This window comes from Bicyclus anynana, chromosome 8 (genome assembly GCF_947172395.1).
Source record: "Bicyclus anynana chromosome 8, ilBicAnyn1.1, whole genome shotgun sequence".
Lineage (NCBI taxonomy): Eukaryota > Metazoa > Arthropoda > Insecta > Lepidoptera > Nymphalidae > Bicyclus > Bicyclus anynana.
The window spans coordinates 8418467-8439752 of NC_069090.1; the positions used below are offsets into that span (position 1 = coordinate 8418467).

The window sequence follows — 21286 nt, forward strand, 5'->3', positions numbered from 1 at the left end:
TACTGAACTAACAGAACCTTATAATTTCACCTGCTTAGTTTCTGTTCCTCTAGGAATAAGGTAATAAAATATAGCCAATAACACTCTGGGATAGTGTCACTAAACTGCAAAATAAGGATAGATTTTTTATAATCAATTCAGTAGTTTTGTAGCCTATTCAATACAAAAAAATCCTCTTTATAATATCAATATAGATAATTGCTAAAACTAATAGTTTGAATTTGAAAGCTAGACGATAAACATTTTAATGTTTTACATTGAAACCATCCTCAGAAGCTAATTTTACTATGTTATATGTTCTTCATGGAGTAGTGGCTCTACAGACCTAAATAGTTCCGGTATCACAACTTTGATTGTTATGTCATTACCACTATGCCCTCATTGTGAAGTCAAGTTATTAAGGTTGGATTAGGAAAAATTAAATTGGCATAGTGTATAACATATACTTTATTTACAAGTCTGGATGTAAATAGCTTTTAACTTTCTTAGTTGATCGTTCTGCTGGCCTAACACACAAATGTTTACCAAAAACACATATCTTTATATCTTTGACATATAATTCAAAAACACTGTCCTTTTTGGGAATTGTAGTCACTAGATTGTCAATTGATACAATTTTAAAGGTATTTTTTGTGTCCATAATACAGATGCCTTTTTTACCAACATAGCTAGGGCATTTTGACCTTACAACTTGCATCATGCTACCGTGAAAATCAGCTTTGTATATAGTTTGTGTAAACTGTTCCCAGTTCTTATTAGTACCGACAGGACCAAGCTTCTCTAACTCTAACATTTGACTGATGTAGTCTGACCAAATTTGGTTTAACGGCACTACTTCACTATACTTGACACTGTCTCTTGGTATAGCATAAAAACCAAGAGCCTTTTTCTCTTTTCGTGTGAGAATCCGAGACTTCTTTCGTTTCTTTTTTACCTTTTGTCCTTTGCTTTTTTTCTTAGCTAATAAAAAGTCTTTTTTTAACTCTTTTTCTATGTTGACGAGGTCGCTCTTTGGGACATTTGCTTGTAGGAATTTTATAACTGAAACCGATGCATTATCGGTAATCTTTTCGAGACCAGACATACCTTAAAACTGTCTACTTTTTCTCAAAATTTGTTACAATAATTATTTGGAAATAAAAACTATTTTGCTAGAAATCTAAAGAAATAATCCATTTCAAAATATTTTTTCAAATTCAAAATTGTCAATTTGACAATGACGTGACACGTGAGACGTCAAAAATATTGACATCTGATAACTTTTAAAAACTAGCAAAGGAGCTCTGACATCTAGTTCTTTTGACGACACGTGCTAGAAGAAGAAGACATTTCGATTCGACCTTGAGCCTTGATATTGTAAATACCATAGTTAAAATATTATTCAATCGATTCGGTAATCGGTCGGTTAGTCAATTTCGAATAAAACATGTGGAGGTATATGGGAGGTACTTGAACAATGATAATAATCTAACTAACCCTTTAAACATACCACTCTATGATTTTATGATAACCCTAGTAATCAAATAGATAAAAGTAAACTACAAATAAGACGATAGCAACATTGAGTATTTATTTTAACTTGTGTTTTATTTTATCTGCTTGTTTGAAAACAGTAAGTTGAACATAAATCTCCTAGAGCTAAAAATTAAGTTTTTAAAATTGGTTTCATATGTTAATAATTAGATATAGTATACCAAAGTCAATGATACTATTTTAAGACGTAAGTATACCATACAAACATTTGATTTGTACCTTAAGTACCTACCTAGCTACCTACTTACAACCATAGTGACCTCTGTTTACCCTACTTGAGATACGAATGCGAAATCAAGCATGTCTGTGTGTTAGTTACTTTTTCACGGCTATACCACTGAACCGATTTAGATGAACTTTGACAGAGAGATAAATAGGACCTCGGGGCAGAACATAGGCTACCTAATTTTATTCTTTTGTCCATAGTTTCTATATTCCCAATGTAAAATGGTGATAACAAAAATAACCCTGGGTATGTTTGCTGTGAGCATTTCTCGAACCAAGGCGCGCTTGGAATCCTCATGGCTTTAATTTTAAGTTTCCAATATCTTGTCACCCTAATAACACACCTTATTATTATACCACACCCTGACGCTTAAAAACTTTAAAAAGAGCTTGTAAACTAAGCCTTGAAATAAATGAATTTTAACTTTTGACTGTGAATATACCTACTTACCTGTATTCTATTGCTTACACAAATAAACTGACAAGATAGTTAAGCAAAAATATTGAACCTATGAATATTGATTTGGGTTCAGAAACCCCAAATTAGTCTGTCACAACTCGTTTCGTAGTTAGTATCAGTAATATAGGCACTGAAATGCTCATTAGCATATTGATTACAAAACGCGCCATTTAATAAAGCATCTAAAAAATTTACATAATAAGTAGCTAGTATACTTACTTAGTTACCAGCGGCGAAGAGTTCATGCAAGCCGATTCCCGTCGGGTTACCTTTAGTAGTCAATGCATTTTAATTGTTGTACAGTATCCAGATAGAAACAAGACTTTGTATCACGCTATTTAATTTTCCTTTTCTTTGGGACGTCTTACCTTCATCTAAATCCATCCTTCGCCACTGCTAATTACTCATTTACACAGATACACCTACCAAGCTGTAGACATAAAAAATAATTATTTTATTACAAAAATTATCAAATAAATGCAATAAAATTTATATTTACGTACCTACCTATCTACTGGAGACATAAAATGAGTTCCTATCTTAAGTTGCTTAATTATAATGTACTCGTATTTTTAGATTCTAGGTATATTATAATATTCGACATGAACACGTAATTAAGATTGTATATAATATATATACATATACCGACATAATTGAATATCAGTTTGCACTGTGGGCCTGCCTACCTCCAGTTGCCATGCCAGCGAAAGTAAAAAACGTTAAATTCAACAATGGTCAAGAAATGCCTATGGTGGGACTGGGCACATATGCGGTAAGTACCTATATTTTTACCGTCGTTAGAAATATATGAGTCAAATATAAAATTATTGCCAATTGATATTTTTTTTTTGAGATAAAAATTAAAATTTAAAAAAAGGTCTTATAGTTATTTAGCTACTCAGCTTTAGTTTTAGCATTTTGTATGTTCTGTGATTTACACGATTTCTGTGATACGATCTTTTATTTACACAAACACATTTTTTTGTTAGGGCTAATCTCTGAAAAGTCTGCCGATTTTAATGAAATTTTCACTGGATGATACGAGTTACTGAGCCACATAAAGGCTACTTTTTATCCCGAAAAAATACAGCGCACGAAGCCGCAGGCGTTTGCTAGGCATTATACCTACGCTTGCAACTTCAGAGTAGATTAAATGTTTGCGGTCTACATTAGGATTATTCTGAGTTACAAGGTGGAAGACAAAATCGCTAAGAGAATTTTGTTTAGAACATCGCTAATATCTACTTCAGTGGCGACTGGCGTAACTAAACCATCTGAGACCCGTGGTAAACTCATTGAATGGGCCCCCAGTAAAATCGTCACGTGGAATATTTTTTTAGATGTTAGCTTATTTCTGAGCTTACGGTCTCAAAGGCGGGGCCCCGTCAAGTCAGATTTTTGCAGTCTTTTCACCCTGTAGTTGCGCCACTGCTTCTTACCCATTTTTATTGTTCTGAAAATAAAGGTTAATTAATTCCGTTTCTTTATAGCGTAAGGCAGAACCGGGTCAGTTCCGGCAAGCAGTGGAATGGGCCATTGATTTAGGTTACAGGCATATAGATTCAGCAGCTGTGTACAAAAACGAGGTGGAAGTTGGGGAAGCAATTGCCAATAAGATTGAGGAGGGACTGGTAAAAAGGGAGGATTTATTTGTAACTAGTAAGGTAATTATTTTATAACCAAGTAAAACCTTATTTTTCGAGGGTAGACCTACTCATATGGCGAAGCTAGTTAACGACATCGATTTATCTATAATTATACATATAGTCGCGTGCACTTCATAGATATAAAAATGCACTGCCTACCCAGAAAAATTCATTACGAATTTATACTAAAGGAGTTTTCTGTTTAGTGAAACTCTTTATACACGCCACGTAAATATCCATGTATTGACTTTGCAAGTTGTCCATTCAACCGTGCTCTAAAGACTTTACCAATGCCAAATGCATATAGATATTTCACGCTTTTTCTGTAAATTACATCCAAATCCATAGAAAAAATGAAGCAATAGAAATGGAGTTTTAATCCAAACTATAGAAACCAGTGTAGCTGAAGAAAAGCTTGGTTTTAGAGTGTCGAGGCATGTAGGGTACTCACCGCAACAATAATTAGGTTAATCCAGCTATCTTCTTTCAGCTGTGGAATGACTGTCATGCCCGAGATGTTGTAGTCGAAACTCTGATGGAATCACTAAGGAAACTCAAGTTGGACTACGTTGATTTGTATTTAATACACTGGCCAATTTCAGTCACTGTACGTATATCTAAGAGCCACTTTTCTTTATATAATAAATTCCTTGAATTATGCAATGATGATGATAAGCTTTTGATTTTGCAGGCAGACGGCGTAGACACGGCAATTAGCTATTTGGAAACATGGAAAGGAATGGAGAAAACTGTAGAATTGGGCCTCGCTAAATCTATAGGAGTTTCCAATTTTAACGAGAAACAAATTCAAGAAATATATGATAATGCTGTAATCAAACCTGTAGTTAATCAAGTTGAGGTAAACATTTAATGACATTTAAAATCTCAACATTAGGTAGTTAATAATGTTTGGCACATAAATGACTGTCACCATTTCTGATCTTGACTGATCAACGGCCAAGGATTTTATATAATGCACACGGTTAAAAATCCAGGGATCAAAATGACATGTACCTATAACATAACCACAAATATTTTTCAGATAAATCCAACCCTAACCCAGAATTCGCTTGTAAACCTTTGCAAGCAGCTCTCCATAATACCTGTGGCGTATACACCATTGGGACTTATATCTGAAGCAAGGCCAGAATTTGCCGGGATAGACGTAATCAAGACAGACCCAAAATTGGGAGAATTAGCTACTAAATATGGCAAGACTAGAGCGCAGATAGCTTTGAGATATTTGGTAACTAACCGACTATAGTCTGGCAAGTTCGTTGATAACACTCCCATGATATGCGGGCGACAGGAGGAAAGAATGCGCGGGGAAAGGAAGTGACGTGCATCAGTCGTGGGTCATCGGGAGTGTTACGAACAAAGTTGCCAAGCTATAATATAATCGATTACAAGATTTAAATAATTTGTTAAAATTTTTGATTAATTTTTAGATTCAGCGTGGGATTCCCGTAATACCAAAATCATTTACAAAATCGCGTATCGAAGAGAACATAAACGTTTTTGATTTCGAATTGACAGATAAAGAAATGGAGGTTGTCGACGGGTACAATTTGAACCATCACTGCGTGCCGGGTAAAGGCTTCGAGAAATATACTTATTACCCATTTTAATGAACAATGTTCCTATCATTACCATCTCAGCCCATGGACGTCTACTGCTGGACGTACGCCTTCTGCAAGGACTTCCAAACACCAAGGTCGTAAGCAGTGGCGTAACTACAGGGTCGTAAAGCTGGCAAAATGCCACAACGCCTGGGATCCTCAGCCTACGCGGTTGTGAGCTCAGAAGTAATTTATCATATTCACTATTAGAAAATTAATTATATCGTAATGACTAAAATCTATAAGTAGGTAAATTAAAAATTATAATTTATATGTTTCAGTTTCATGTGGTGTAATGGTTATTTTATGTATATTCTTGTGATAATAAAAGCATTAAGAAAGAAAACTAGCTTTATATTTAACACTAGCTTTATTTTTTACTGTTATCCAAAAAGTTATCGCCATGCGAAAATGAAATTATGAACAAAATAACATATTGGAGCGAGGCCTCATTATCATCATCATAGTGCGTTGCTTCGTTACAAAGGATCAACGCTTTGTAACGCTGTGATCAACGCACCTGCGTTGCGATGACGCACGCATAGTCAGTCCCAACAATGCATACAACACAACTGTTTTTCATGTAACACTGCCCATCGTCACACCAGAGTTACGAAAGCATCAACGTCACCTGGGACAAGGCAACGTAACGTAACGCACTCATGGGAATGACGCCTTACGTGTACGCGACTTGAGGGTTGGTTATTAAGAACGACTGTTGATTCGCATTAAGATTACATTCGCACTAATGCAATATTTTGTCATTTTGTTTGGTTCTATAGTAACTTGAGATATTTAATAAAACACAGTGATGTTTAAAAATTAATTTATTTAATTAAAAACATTGAAATAAAACTTTATTATAAATAATTGAATCGCTAAATAGTCACAATAAAAAAAAATATTATTCGGAATGACCAAAGATCTCTCAAGAACAGCACAAATTATTATTATTTAAGCAGCGTTATGTTCGAATTACTGATTTTGAAATACATATATTTCGTCACAATTTGTCATTAATTTGAAATTATGAATAAAACTTAATAAAAATATAGATAAAAATTAAAAAGAAACCATGTAAAAGATTACGAAATACAAAACAAAGTTTTTGGTGAATCTCTTAACTAAAAAAGTAACTTCGAGCCTGCTGTTTTCTATTTACAAAGAAATAATGAATACTTAAAAAAAAAACTAATATCAAATAAAAAAAATGTTTAGATAAACATTAAATAAGATTTAACGCCATATTACTAAATATGTAAGTAAATAAATTAACTAAAAAAATCATAACTAGAAGGAGAACTAAAATTATATACTTTTAAATAACCTCAAAAAAAAAAAACATTTTTGCGTCGTCGTCATCTACTTAAAAGTAATCTTTTTTAAATTTATAGTTATATAAGTTTTTCAAGAGAATAATAAGAAAAATATTATGTATATGGAATTTCAAAGTGAAGTTTTAAACAAAACCTAAAACAACCACCATTAAATGCTTTTTGAATGTAGAATAAGTGGAAATAAATCACATTAAAGACCCTGCCATAAACTAATAAACCTTTAACACGTTCGCTGCGGCACTGATTTTACAGTACTTTTTCAATACAATACGAGGCTTTTTGACCTCGTACTAAAACTTTTTGTGTTGTGGTACGAGGTTAATTGACCTCGTACCGTGCGATACGAGGTTTTTTGACCTCGCACTAAAACTGTGGTGTGGTACGAGGTTAATTGACCTCGTACCGCAGCGAACGTGTTAAAAAACTCAATGTACAGCTAAAATAAGAAATGTAACACCTTATACATATAACAACACAAAAAGATTAATCTTACATTATGTAAGTGCTATAAAAATATATCTATCATGTGAATATTAAACTATCACCCATTGTATTTGTACATAAAATCTTCTAAAATGTAATCCATTTCAATGTGAAAACTCCCAACAACTAAGGAACTAACAGATTTTTTTTATATTATTTAGATTTATCTTTGTATACCCTGACCAGAAAAACAAATAAACCTTCACCATGTTGTTTAGACAATGTAAAAATTAAAATTTTGACCCCTACAGTATGAATGTTACTAGAATAAGGCCTTTTAGTCAGAAATTCTTTCAGTCATTAGAGAAAATTTTAAACATTGTTGCAATTTGTGAAAATTATTTGCTAGTTTATTTTTATATGTACAAAATCAAATCCTTTAAGATACAACTATTCTCTAGTTCCATTGTATTACTTGTTGTTAAACTCAGTGAATTCATCCCTCCTCTTTCAAACTATGTAATAAACAAATCAAATCTCTTCAATTGAATACTCCACTTGATATATTCGCTTACTATAATTTATTGATCCTATACATACTATGAGAGTGTTTTACTTTTTAATAAGAAACCTTTAAAACTACTAACTATGCAATGCAACTAAATGAATGATACGTTCGTGAGCTACGAGTGCACATAACAGACAAATAAATTGACAATAATACACACACACGTCATACTCATAATTCTTCACGTCTTTTCGTTGGGGGTCAAAAATGAACAATATCACTTAACACAGACAGCTCAAAAATACTTTTGGGAAGAATCATCGATCTCCTATTAAACAGTGGATGCACAATCAGCGATCAAAAAACGTCCCCACTCGATGAGTGCCAAATTTTTTGGCACTCAATTCAAGTAGTCGCATTGGCAAATTCAACCTTAAACTTTTTTGAATTTGCTCTGAATTTGACTATATTTAAAAACATTAAGGTATAATTTTCTTTACCAATAATTCTGTCAAAGCAAAATTGGCCAGTTTTCAAGTGAAATTTTCTAGATGATTGTGCGTCCTTTTTTTATAAGGACGTACAATTATCTAATACAGGTTTTTCATATTCCTGGTCAGGGTATAATTTACTACCAATGTGACAATATATTACAATACAATATATGACACCTACTTATTTATATCAGTACCATATACTGTATCAGTGGCTTAAATAGCACTCAGTGTTGCTAACATATTATATATATCACATACTTGAATGTATATATTTTTAATTTATCTGCATAATATAGTATCTTTGCGTATATGATACTTAATAGTAATAACATATGCAGAAACAGTGGCGTAAATAACAATTTTTTGGTGTATGCACTTACGCCCGTGTTAGAACTGTTTATTGGTCAGGTGGTTGCTTATTTAGCTACTCGTACGGATCTCGAGATCCCAGATTCCAAGTCGGCAAAACACATTTTAATTTTTGGTAGCAAACATGTTGATGTAACTCTCTTCATATCTCCAGGATGTGAACGTATCACGTCAATATTACATCTGATAGTGATTGTTTCAATCACAATTCATTGCAATGGATTGCAATGGAGACTTGTCTCCTAGGAGACAGAAAATCTGTGTATGACAGTTATAAAATAATATAAAAATGGTTATTAATGTTAGCTAGTAGTTTATTTGATTGGTTATATAATATCTATTGTCAATTTTCTTCATATCTCCAGGATGTGAAGTTATAACTGTCACTATTACATCTGATAGTTATTGTTTCAATCACAATTCATTGCAATGGAGACTTGTCTCCTAGGAGTCAGGAAATCTGTGTATGGCAGTTATAAAATAATAAAATGGGCTAGTATTTTATTACATTTGTTGATTGGTTATATAAAATCTATTGTCAATTAACATTCGCCCTGCGAATTGTTATTCTGTTATAACAGATTAAAATATTTGCTTACTTAAATCTCTAATAGGTTTCGTTGATATAAAATCAGTGACATTCTTCAAGCAATAACCGCATTAGGTCTTACATGCTGTCTATATTACAGTATTAAACAGTGTAGTAGTATAAAATGACTCGTTTTCTATAAAAAAAATACAAATATACAAAACTACAGTTTTAACATCTGGTAGAACTGTTTACGAACATTATGGCAACACTAAAAAATCTTGGTACAATCATAATCGTTGTTTCTTAATAAAAATCGGTGCAATTTACTTCATTTTACTACCTATTTGACAATAATTATAGCAGTAAAAAAAATAATCTTTACTACCAAAAACTAGTATAGATAAATCCATTTTCTACCACTTTGGTAGGTTTTTATACATTAAAATTATGGCAGTACTGACTTACTTCCAGACATAGTTAAAGACGTCCATAATACTATCATATATAGTGAATGTGATTGCCACATCAAAGACTACTCTACTGAGCCGAGGTACAGTACCTTTGTAGAAGGCAAGAGGTCCCTCGTGCTTCCACGTCTTTATGAAGCAGTCCCACGTGCTTTTGTATTTGGCAGCTTCTAGACCTTGCATACGGGTTTTGACGACATCTATCGGTGTGTTACCGAATACTGACGCCGCACCTAAGGGTAGAAACAGTTTTTTTTTTAATAAATTGACTTTTAGAGCTGGGTTAAGATGACAAATAATCTGACAATGAGATAATGCAGACAAATAATCTGTCCAATTATGCACAGACAATTTCAATTAAATCTATGGTAATATGGAATTCTTTAGGACAAAATAAAATGCATATCCTTAAATTACTATAACATGCGTGGACATTTCAAGGCCCTTAGTTAGCAACCAAGTCTCAGATCCGTAATTCATCACTGGCAATACATACTGTTCGAAGACTTTCGTCTTCAGGCATTGAGGTATTTTCGACAAAAATATATTGCAGAGTTTCCCAGCTGACCTACGTTTGGGAAATTCCGGTCTCTGTTGTAAGAGAGCTATGTGTATTATACATTTGTACTTATACTGTACTAAACATAAATATCGTTCTTTCTTGGCACGCATGCTAGTGGTGAGTGGACCGATCATAGCGCTTTCACAGGTCAAATGTAAGTTATCAGTCATCATCAGCCATCATGTATCCACTGCTGGACATAGGCCTCTTTTAAGTAGCGCCAGCCGGCTCTATCTTTGGCTTTTTGCATCCAATCGATGCCTGCCACCTTCCGGAGGTCGTCGCTCCACCTAGTGGGGGGACGCCCCACACTTCGCTTACCGAGACGCGGTCTCCACTCAAGGACTTTACGACTCCAACGACTGTCAAGGTCAGTTGTTTTTGGTAGCCCGTCGTCATCCGGAGATTCTTAGCACCCCCTGCTCCACTATCCCTTTGACTGCTACCGTAGTCAGGAGAAGTGGAGCCGCCGGGAACTAGGGGCCTTCTTTTCGGTGTGCCACTCATTAGGTTTTTATGCCCTAATCGCCACGCTGGGCATGCGGGTTGGCGATCGCAGAGCCAGACAGATCGCACCGGTGTCGCTGCTGCCCGACACTGGTCTGTGCCTTTTATTCAAGAATGGTAGACTGATAGGTAAATGGTTATCCCGCCATTATTCGGATGCCAGAGCCTCGTTCGTCAATCAGCAGGGGACACCACGAGCAGGTGAGGTTGACTGTTGAAGTGCTAAGATGGAGATGCACCCCCTTATCCCCTTAGTTACTCGTAAATGGGTACTTACCAGCAATACCACCAAACAGTCCAATAACGTATTTCGGCACCGGCTTGTCCCTGTCACCACCCTTGTACCAGTCCCGAAGAGACTCCACCACGAAGAACCTGATCGCTTGGTTGCTGCCTTGCTTCATGATGGTTGCGGTTACACCCTTATAAACTCCTCCGATACCTGAAATTGCAGACAAATAGTTCTATAACACTTGACTATCTTACTAGATTTAAAAGAAATTTTGTTTTGGAGTTTTTAAGATGATGATGTGTAGATGAATGAGAATTGTAGTCCTGTTGTCGACCAAAAGCGGTGTTCCATCGCAACGAAAGAGAGCGATATTTTTGTGTGACGACAATGTCTTTTTCTCTCATGAAATGAAGTGAAATTTATTATTTTAGCATGGGTCAACGATAATTTACGTTGTTGATGCATGCTACAGGCCTACAATGTTCGCATCCCATGCATGGTTTTTCAACAATGTGTATTAAAATTTTCATTATGATTGGTCGCAGTTTCATTAGGGAACATTTGTCGCGCGACTCTGTCGCTCGAGTCATATGTCGCGAGCCATTGTCCAACAACTTTTGCAGTGACAACTACGTGAATGTCGAGCGATAAGTATCTGCGACATGTCGCCTAGTGAAAATTCCTATAAGTTAGTGAAACCGTAACAAACAAAGAAGCAAACACACAGTCTGATTTTCTAATAGTACATACAGTTATAGAGTAAGGTGTATTATTAGGATTCTCACCTTCTTCTCTAACAATGGTGCCGACGCCATGGAAGAACCCTTTAAACCGCGGCTTCTCCAAACGCATGTCGTTGATAAACTTGACCTTGACCGTCTCCATGGGGGTGACAGCGAAGACCGCCTCAGCCACCCCCGCCGCCAGACCGCACGCCAGCTTACCGGTATTCGTTAAAGTTCCATTGTCCGTTATCATGTATAGCTTTGCTTGCTCGAATACGCCAAATCTGGAAATACATACATAATACATATGAGGAATACTTCTAATGTAGTATAACACCCTTCTTATTGCATCGTAGGTTAAAAATCTGAGCTCAATGTAGCTATTAAAAGTGACAAATTTTTGGAAGAACCCAATCCAAGACCTTATTGATATGTAGGCTGGAAAAGAGGGAGTCATATCAGGAATCACCATCATTTGACGTCAATCGACGGACGTCTACTGCTGGACATGGGCCTCTTGTAACAAATGTCAAAATAGCACGATCTTGAGCCATCTGTATCAATCGGCTCCATTGCGCTACGTTCCCCGCCTATCACTATTCCAGACTCAGTTTTTATTTTTTAGCTAGGAAATGCTTTTACGCGTCCATCCCGACGGTGTCGTCGAAGAGACTCCGCGGTTCCCTCGGGAGGGTATGTGGGACTCGCCGACCAGGACCAGAATACCCACTAAAAACCCAACCCTCAACAACCCTCCGCGTCTTAAATGAAGCAGCAACGAATCGAGTGGGACATTCCACATTGCTGAAAGATTCCAGAATCACTGAGCCATGTCGGTGGCTTGATTCGATCACGCAGAGATACTTCAAGTGCAGCTCAGTCTAACACTCGCTGAGTAGCTCTAGGCCTAGTCATGTGGCACGTTGATTCTCTTTTTACAGAAGCTAACGCTTAGAAAACTACTTATCTTGGTCTTGAAATGTTCGTGAAGGTTTAAAAGGTGAGAAAAAATAGAATAATTGCCGCGAAAACTATAAAGACAACCCTTTTCTATTTCCCATACAAACGTTTAAGAGTCAAGGGGTAGGGGTAGGGTAGGGTAGAATAGGGAGAGGTAGGGTAGGGTAGGAAGGGGTAGTGTAAGGATAGGGTAGGGGTAGGGGTTGTGTAGAGTAGGTATAGGGGAGAAGTGCACATAAGTCAAAGCAAAGCTTGACCGGGTCCGCTAGTCTGTATAAAATATTTATAGTACCACAGATAGATCACTATAAACATCTAAAATAGCTTACTGATTTAGAATCTAAATCGTATATTTTGAACCCATGTATTCTATAAATTACACAAGTGTTATGTCTTACAGACCAATTGTCTCTTGTTTATTACATTAGCTTCTCGTCTCACTTTTCCAAAAATAGCATTGTTTACTTAGTTTCATTACGTGGACAGATTAAGTATTTAAAAGGGCCAGAACTAGTACCTACAGCTGTAAAATTAATAAAATATATCTATACGTATTACATGTAAAGGCAAATGCAGTATAATAACAAACATTTTCCTTCACTTGGGTTTAGCCAATAGCCTGGGACGTGTGATAAATAATATCATTTTAATATTCCTGTTACGTAGGATCTTGTGATGTATGCAATACAGTCACAAGTAACATAAAGAAACCATAGATATGGTGGATCAAATTACGTTTATGTTGTAGAATAATTATTCCTATAAGTCATCCGAAAACTCCATGGGACACTAAATAAGAGAGTCCGCTATAGATCAAAGATAGATACAATTACAAATAAATATTTAAAATTAGTCACCAGTAATGAAAAGGTTTTCATTGCTTATCTCGCCGACTGAGAGACGATTAAGTAAGTATCCTAATTAAGTACTAAAAGATTAATATACCTATCTAAATATACCCTATAAACCGTCCTAAAGTATAATTATCTACTAATCAGACCAAGCTGTCTTACTCAGTGATGATTGATGAAGTATACTTATGTAAAGTTAGTTTTTTCGCCATCTTCAACAACCAAAAACATTGTTAGGAATTAAACACAGGTGAGACGTGATAGCCCAGTGTGTGTGTCTTTGGGGTGGATTATGTTCGAATCCGGTCCGGGACATGCACCTCCAACTTTTAGTTATGTGCATTTTAAGAAATTAAATGTCACTTGACTTTACCGTCTGTGATAATTCTCAACGTGTGTGAAGTCTGCCAATCCGCATTGGACCATTCTTAGAGGAGACTTGGGCTCAATAGTGAGCCGAATATGGGTTGATAATTATGAAACATTCCTCATTTAATAATGTTCTTTGATAAAAACCTCATTAAACCGGTTTAATAGTATCGAGTTCATCAGACAACCAAACAGTCAAGTGCGAGAGGGGGGGGGGGGGGGGCAGAACAGGAGGCAACGTAGTTCGCTGGAGTCAGGAATAAGATGTGCAGAAGAACAAAAGATATCAACATAAACAAATAATAATAAGTCACAAAGTTGATGTGGCATATGACAATGGATGCAGGTGCTGGAATAACGATCTCTAAAAGTGCAGTGTTAAGGTCCGATGACATGAAGCGGATTACAAGGAGTCGCTGGACGCTGGATACAAGGCGTATCAAGAGTCAACACGTTCAAGTACTGGATGCAGTTCGAATGTTTCGAAGTCTTTACAAGGTTCCATCACTGGATGCGTACATCCAATCATAATGACGATACCTATGAGATAAGTAAGGTCGTCAAAAAGTTCTTAGCTCATCGAGTATCTGGGCTAACGATCGTCCGCTGTGTCATTGAGTCGTTATCAGCAACGCCGCCGCGCGAGCTGAACTCTAATCGATGTTTGTGGATGCTAACCTCATGATAATCACGAAATCTAGATAGCCTATACTTACTGGTTCATTTATCTACTGATACATATTAAAATAACGCGTGTCTGAGTTCTTTTTTCGCCTAATAAAGTCTACAAGTTCGAAAATTTTTAAACGCGTTCTGTATTATTTGTTATATTAGTAGGATAACTCCTACTAATATTATAAACGCGAAAGTTTGTATGGATGTTTGTTACTCTTTAACGCCGCTACTACTGAACCGATTCGGCTGAAATGGAATGGAATTAGATTTTACTCTGGATAACACTTAGGCTACTTTTCATCCCGGAAAATCCATGGTTCCCGCGGGATTTGTAAAAAACTGAATTCCACGCAGACGAAGTCGCGGGCGTACGCTAGTGCTCAATAACTTTAATTTCAAGGAAAAATCCTTAATTATCATCTCTTACAAAAAATATAATTAGGCTTGGAACTTGCAAGATATAGATAAAAATTCGAGGACAAACTCATCTTTACTTTTGGTAAGGTGACATACTAGTACTAGCCATACCTAACACAGAACCTCCTCCTTTTTAGAAATTGGTTAAGTTTAATAAATTAAACAGGATGCGAATTTGCGTTAGTATACCACAAATATAGAGTCATTTACGTATTGTAGTCTCTTGTATCTTGCATAGCATTGTAGGTCATAGTTACATCCGAATTTTATTAGGAAGGTAACTTACTCAGAGACGGTAAATTCAAATATCTTACCTAACAGCAGATTTCGGTATGGAGCCATACAGTAGCACGCTAAGGCCTCGGTACAAGCCAAAGAAGCCATGCCCTTTGACGGTTGATCTTACGCAGTCCCAGATTCCCGAATATTTTTTCGTGCCACCTGAAATCAAACATACAAGTTATTAAATATATAATAATTTATTTATTTTGCTATCATCTGTGAAAAGCCGACAAACCCATGCGACAACGTCACCCAGGTCCGACAAAACACTCTCTACGTACGTTTCACCCCGAAACCGGAGCATCCTAAGGAGATGTTGACTCTACGACGTGCAATTGTAAAATCAACATTTTAATAATAAATTACGTAACGCCTGCTTCTATCCTATACAAGTTATTTTTCATTTTCATTAGCTGAGTTAAAAAATAAAATAAAAGTACTCTTCTTCTTCTATTTTATAAAGAGGTAAAGTTTGTGAGGTTGTAGGGTATAATCTCTGAATCTACTAAACCGATTTTAAAAATTTTTTAACAATAGAAAGCCACGATATTTGTGAGTGTCATTGGCTATATTTTATCCCCGTAATCCCACAAGAACGGGAACTACACTGGTAAAACCTCAAGGCGACTTTCTGTGATAACATAAGAATTAAGATATCCTAGGATTTGTTAGTCACTACTATCTACTACTAGTTTAACGATTTCAACGTTTAATCTTGTGTATTAGTTACCGAAGTATTGTTAACACACGCATATATAAAAATGAATTGCTGTTCGTTAGTCTCGCCAAAACTCGAGAACGGCTGAACGGATTTATCTTATCTTGGTCTTGAAGGTAGGGTAGGGATAGGAAAGAAGTACACATATTAAATCAAAGCGAAGCTTGACCGGGTCAGCTAGTTGTAGATAAAAAGTACCTACCTGCCGCACAACCTAGAATTCGCGGACAAAATGGCAGTTTATGGTAAGCGTCCACAGATCGGCTACTAAGATATGATTTCTTTGATGCGATGCGTCCGATACGTAGGTAGGTATGCGGATATGTGGACGCCTACGTTTAAGGGTCGTTTTTAATGGCTTAAGTTACACGGTCTTGAATAGCTTTATGTCCGGTCTCAATATTACATAATGACTTACTGATATTTTACTTATAATGAATTACTGATATTTTAGCTATTACCTATATTCTAGGTCAAGAGCATTAATTTAAGGTCGATAAACTTCATATCGTTTATTGGACTTTATACCTACAAAACATATTTAAATTAACATCGAATTTATATAGATAATTTTAATCCTTTGCAGCAATATCAGCAATGAATAATCACAAAGTAAGTTCAAAGTAGTTGCTTAGGTCTTAAAACTTGATTAGCATGTCAAGGTAAACTATCAAGATTTATTTCATGTCGCCCAAAATCGGACCAACCAGCACCAACAGGCTTTAGAATATTTAAACCTACTCGTACCAACGAGTATGTTATTGATTGTTAGCCATACCAAAGATGTTAAATACAGTTAGACTAGGCAAGCAAGGCTTGAGGCGCTCAAAAGAGGAAATTTCCACATCTCAATGTTACGTTATTTACAACAACGAACTAAATATCATCTACAATGTCGAGTTTTGTGTTCAGGAAGTGTAAAAACTAATATACCTACACATAAATATATAATGGAATTTAAGACAAAATTGCGCATGTGTGCGCTCAGTTTATAGCCTAGTATAGTATTCGGATCACTTTTTGCGGTGTTTTTGTAGGGACATAACCGATCTATAGTATAAAATTATCATTGAGCCATACATATGAACTCGAGTTACTACTCGACCTACATTTTGTATAGAATATAGGTTATTTTTAAGTTTATTATTGAGGTCGGTTAAGAATTAGGGTTGCCAATCGTTTGGGTTCGATTTGTCTTACTTTAGATGGTGTCTGGCCAGACCGCAGTATGAATCGTGCTCATATTATAAGTTTGTCAATTGCATCCTCGCAGAAGAAGTCACGGGCGTCTAGTAGCCTATACTTCTATAATAAAATTATAAAGAGGTAAAGTTTATGATATTGTAGAGGGTAATCTCTGGATCTAAAAACCGATTTTAAAAATTCGTTTACCGCTAGAAGGCCACGTTATTTGTGAGTATCATACACTATATTTTATCCCCGTATTATCGCGAGAACGGAAACTACGCGGGTAAAACCGCAGGGCGTCGGCTAATATACTATAATTACTTATGTAGCATTTTGATCATGATAGTTTCAGGTGAAGCTTTATATTAAATTTGTTTAAATAAATCAAAAACTGAATGACAATTTTAACTACTTTTTATATATCCCAGTTAAAATCCGAGGTATTCATTCATATCCGAGGATTCTTGTCCTAAATTTTCAGATTTCAGAGATGGCAACCCTAGTCAAGATGGCTCAGATATTTTTATAAAATAACTAAAGTGGATATAGAACTGTAAGTTTATATTTAATCTGGAGATTCGTTCGATTCAAATTCCGAGATTTTAGCACCACACATGATATTTTTATCTTTCAATTCATTTTTTCTCAAAAGATGCTAGAGACTTTTCTCAATTTTCCTAGTTATATTAGTTTTGTTTTGAAAAGGAACCATTTCGTCAAGGTCAAGGTTGAGTGACGTGACATGGTGACGTCATTGTATGTGAGAGGCACATTTCCAGTGTTCTGTAAATGTTAAATCACGCTCGATATTGATCTGAAATGTACACTTTAAAAATAAATCAAGATAAGCCATAGATAAGCAGGAGGTACATGATAGCTGTATTATCACTGTTGGCATGTAAACAATTCTTTGAATATAGGTGGTTGGTTACTGGCTAATATGCCTGATAAATTTGTTTAATAAAATATAATAACATATGCCCGTGTCTTAATGATTGGGTGCATATTCAATGCACAATTCATCTATATCTGTTATCTACATACAGACCTTAACCAATGATAATAAAACTGTAACAGTAGGTATAATTCTGTACATTGAAGATATTTTAAAAATTAAAAATATATTTTTAAATAAGTAAGTAGCCGATGAATACTTCAAAATTAATATTGCATTCAGAATCTAATTAAACTCAATCCATTAATTAATAGGATTCCAGTTTGTTGCACAAATAAGTACCAAACAATAGTAATTAAGGACTTGTTAATTAACAACATCATGCAATATTTATCAATTATGACAATAAAAATAGTACAATATCTTCATATATATAAATCTCGTGTCAAAATGTTTGTCCTCAATGGACTCCTAAACCACTTAACCGATTATAATAAAATTCGCACACCATGAGCAGATTGATCCAACTTGAGAGGTAGGATAGTTTAAATCTCAAATTATAGTCGCAATTTTAATTTATTGCTATTTATTTGTCTCTATATATGTATATAAAAGAAAGTCGTGTTAGTTACTCCACTTATAACTCAAGAACGGCTGAACCGATTTAGCTGAGAATTGGCAGGGAGGTAGTTTAGAGCCAGGAGAAGGTCATAGGATACTTTTTTTTTGTAGGGGTAGGGTAGGGGTAGGAGTAGGGTAGTGTAAGGTAGGGATAGGGAAGAAGGGCAAATAAATAAATTAATAAGTCAAAGCGAAGCTTGAGCGGGTCCGCTAGTATATATATATATATATATATATATATTTATGTACCTACTCTCATATCTCTTAACATTTCAAATTATGAAACAAAAAAAATTTAAAATGGCATAGATTAGGTATTTATTATTGACATGCATAGTATATTTGGTATTATTTCATTGTAAAGATTGCAGTTTACATAGTATGTTATTTATCATCCTTGAATAATAGCCATAGCTTATTCAAGGATGAAAAATAACATACTTAGATTTTATGTACATCCACATAATAACAATTAAAGCTAATTCACAATTTCCATTTTACCATTCCAATATTCCATCAGTTATTCACAGTTTGTCATTTCCTAGTCCTTTTGTTATCACCATATCAGTTGTATCAATCAGGCCAGCCAGGCTGGCTTGTTCAGAATTTGGTCATTATTAACAATGTATTAAATAAACATCAAATTGTCTGAGAAAGACATATTATCCACGAAGGGTTGTCAGTAGGCACCAAATGACATTTGTTACATGGAATTTTGTATAGATTGCTGAGCTACAAGAGCCCAGATGGTAAAAACTCCTCGGCCTTACACTATGTTTAACTATTATGACCATTTAACTATACATTAAAAACAGAGTCAGCATACCAGTCAATAAATTATTAAGCTTAAGTTGTAGAGGTAGTAGTTTGTGCTTAAAAGCTTTCATCATTATCAACATCATATCAGCCGATGGACGTCCACTGCAGGAGACATAGGTCTTTTGTAGGGATATCCAAACATCACAATACTGAGCCACAAAAAGCTTTAAAAGTGTTCAATTATTTGTATACTAGCTGACGCCGTGCGGTTTCACCTGTGTGGTTCCCGTTGCCATAGGAATACAGGATAAAATAGCCTATAGCCTTCCTCGATAAAAGAGCTATCTAAAACTGAAAGAATTTTTCAAATCGGACCAGTAGTTCCATAGATTAGCGCGTTCAATCAAACAAACAAGCAAACTCTTCAGCTTTATAATATTAGTATAGATAAGCTAAGCATAATACTCAGGAGACAAACAAAGTACTTACTTACTTTCAAACCAATAAACATTAAAAATTTAATCAATGGTCAAAGTCCACTATTTGGCAGCTGTTTACAATGAATAGTGAAATTGGTTTGATTTGTAAGAATCACGGGTCCAAATCAATTCTTAGGGCTATCTGGATTAATGTAATGATGACTTTTAATAAAAATAATTAAACAAATACAAAGGTTTGTGGTGGAACAGAATGAAAATTTTCCACAGCATACAACAAAGTTACAAGTTTTTAATCTTTTTTCTTGGTTAATAGGTAATTAAATAGTTTACTTTGTGTATAAATTTTAGCACATTTGTACAGATGAAAATAATACAAACTTTATTTATAATAATAAGTATTTCATGTGTTTTAACATGGAGTAGTGTTGAATTTCAGTAGGTCTCTGATCTGTTACTGTTAGCTAATAGCTATACTTTTTGTTTCTTGACCATAAAGAAGTGTCATAAAACTTGATTTTCTTAGTTAATTAACTAAACATGCTGAGTTAATGGTTGTAATAGGTTAACCTCATTCCACTTTTATATCAAATAAATTATGTAAACAACATTTGCCTACCAAGTAGGTAACAATATACATGTACCAACTACCATGTAATGATTAAGGAAGCATTCTAAATTCGACCTCGAAGACTACACTCGTGGAACATGATTCTAATTGGCAAATATAATATCTTCACGACTTCACCACTTAAAACTTGTTGATCAAATACAATATTGAATGGAATGTGTTGTTGTAATTCTTATATTCTTTTTTATAGTAATTTATGTATTACTAAAATATTGTCATGAATTATACTAACCTTTTTCGTCTAATTGAAGCTGTGTTTTCACGTATTCGGTTGGGAATGTAATACAAATTTCAATGCCACCAGTGATTCCGCCGGCAACCACTCCTTTCAAACCTATCGATCCTGAGCCACCTGCCGCAGCCGCAGCACCAGTTTCTGTCATCCATGGTCTTGAAAAGGGATTCTTAAAGTTGCTTGATCTCGTAGACATTGTTAATTTTATGTACTTGTCGATAATAAATAACGACGGCGATCAACAACACACACCCCACTTGATTATTCCCCATCGACTGAATGAGATTGACAGATTGAGAAGAAATTGAATAGAATTGAATGAAAATTTTGACATCTAAGAAATGAATGGCTAGAGTGGATTTTTTTAAATTTATTTTACGGCCCCTGGATACCAATCCTTCGAGATACAATGTTACTGAGTCCAAAGCGGTATAACTAAGCCAATATTGAATTTATTCATTATTTTGATATTAATTGAGTTACAATTTGGTCTGAAGCATCAAATATAAAGATAAAAATTAAAAACTTTATAAAAACGTCCTTCTCGTTCTATATGGATAAATCCAAATTCCAAAGAGAATCTACAATCTAGAATCCAAATATATT

At 35.1% G+C, this 21286-nt stretch overlaps 3 protein-coding genes across 5 annotated transcripts; 1 reads left to right on the forward strand and 2 right to left on the reverse strand.

Moving 5' to 3' along the window:
* Positions 1 to 431: 431 nt before the first annotated feature.
* On the reverse strand, positions 432 to 1217 carry LOC112050087 (ribonuclease P protein subunit p29). Its single transcript, XM_024088232.2, has one exon. It carries the CDS (start codon positions 1082 to 1084, stop codon positions 452 to 454), a length of 633 nt encoding a protein of 210 aa, XP_023944000.2. The 5' UTR covers positions 1085 to 1217; the 3' UTR covers positions 432 to 451.
* An 82-nt stretch (positions 1218 to 1299) lies between these two features.
* Positions 1300 to 5829, forward strand: LOC112050084 (aldo-keto reductase AKR2E4). 3 transcript variants are annotated; one of them, XM_024088228.2, is made up of 7 exons: positions 1300 to 1445; positions 2795 to 2990; positions 3709 to 3882; positions 4355 to 4471; positions 4556 to 4723; positions 4907 to 5110; positions 5313 to 5829. In XM_024088228.2, exons 2-7 carry the CDS (start codon positions 2916 to 2918, stop codon positions 5490 to 5492), a joined length of 918 nt encoding a protein of 305 aa, XP_023943996.2. In that variant the 5' UTR covers positions 1300 to 1445; positions 2795 to 2915; the 3' UTR covers positions 5493 to 5829. The 3 variants fall into 3 exon arrangements, with proteins under 3 accessions (XP_023943996.2, XP_023943995.2, XP_023943994.2); XM_024088227.2 differs by lacking the exon at positions 1300 to 1445 and adding an exon at positions 1459 to 1612; XM_024088226.2 differs by lacking the exon at positions 1300 to 1445 and adding an exon at positions 1563 to 1720.
* A 466-nt stretch (positions 5830 to 6295) lies between these two features.
* On the reverse strand, positions 6296 to 20981 carry LOC112050085 (putative tricarboxylate transport protein, mitochondrial). Its single transcript, XM_024088229.2, has 5 exons — positions 20678 to 20981; positions 15229 to 15355; positions 11703 to 11926; positions 10963 to 11127; positions 6296 to 9849 (listed from the first exon to the last, which is right to left on the reverse strand). Exons 1-5 carry the CDS (start codon positions 20874 to 20876, stop codon positions 9611 to 9613), a joined length of 954 nt encoding a protein of 317 aa, XP_023943997.1. The 5' UTR covers positions 20877 to 20981; the 3' UTR covers positions 6296 to 9610.
* Between the last annotated feature and the right edge of the window lie 305 nt (positions 20982 to 21286).

Excerpts from the sequence above, each read along its gene's own strand:
- LOC112050087 (XM_024088232.2), bottom strand. The coding sequence starts at position 1,084 with ATGTCTGGTCTCGAAAAGATTACCGATAATGCATCGGTTTCAGTTATA.
- LOC112050084 (XM_024088228.2), top strand. The coding sequence starts at position 2,916 with ATGCCAGCGAAAGTAAAAAACGTTAAATTCAACAATGGTCAAGAAATG. Across the intron at positions 2,991-3,708 it reads TGGGACTGGGCACATATGCG|CGTAAGGCAGAACCGGGTCA; the intron begins GTAAGTACCTAT and ends GTTTCTTTATAG. Across the intron at positions 4,724-4,906 it reads CTGTAGTTAATCAAGTTGAG|ATAAATCCAACCCTAACCCA; the intron begins GTAAACATTTAA and ends AATATTTTTCAG.
- LOC112050085 (XM_024088229.2), bottom strand. The coding sequence starts at position 20,876 with ATGTCTACGAGATCAAGCAACTTTAAGAATCCCTTTTCAAGACCATGG. Across the intron at positions 15,356-20,677 it reads GCTTCAATTAGACGAAAAAG|GTGGCACGAAAAAATATTCG; the intron begins GTTAGTATAATT and ends GTTTGATTTCAG. Across the intron at positions 11,927-15,228 it reads ATACCGAAATCTGCTGTTAG|ATTTGGCGTATTCGAGCAAG; the intron begins GTAAGATATTTG and ends ATGTATTTCCAG.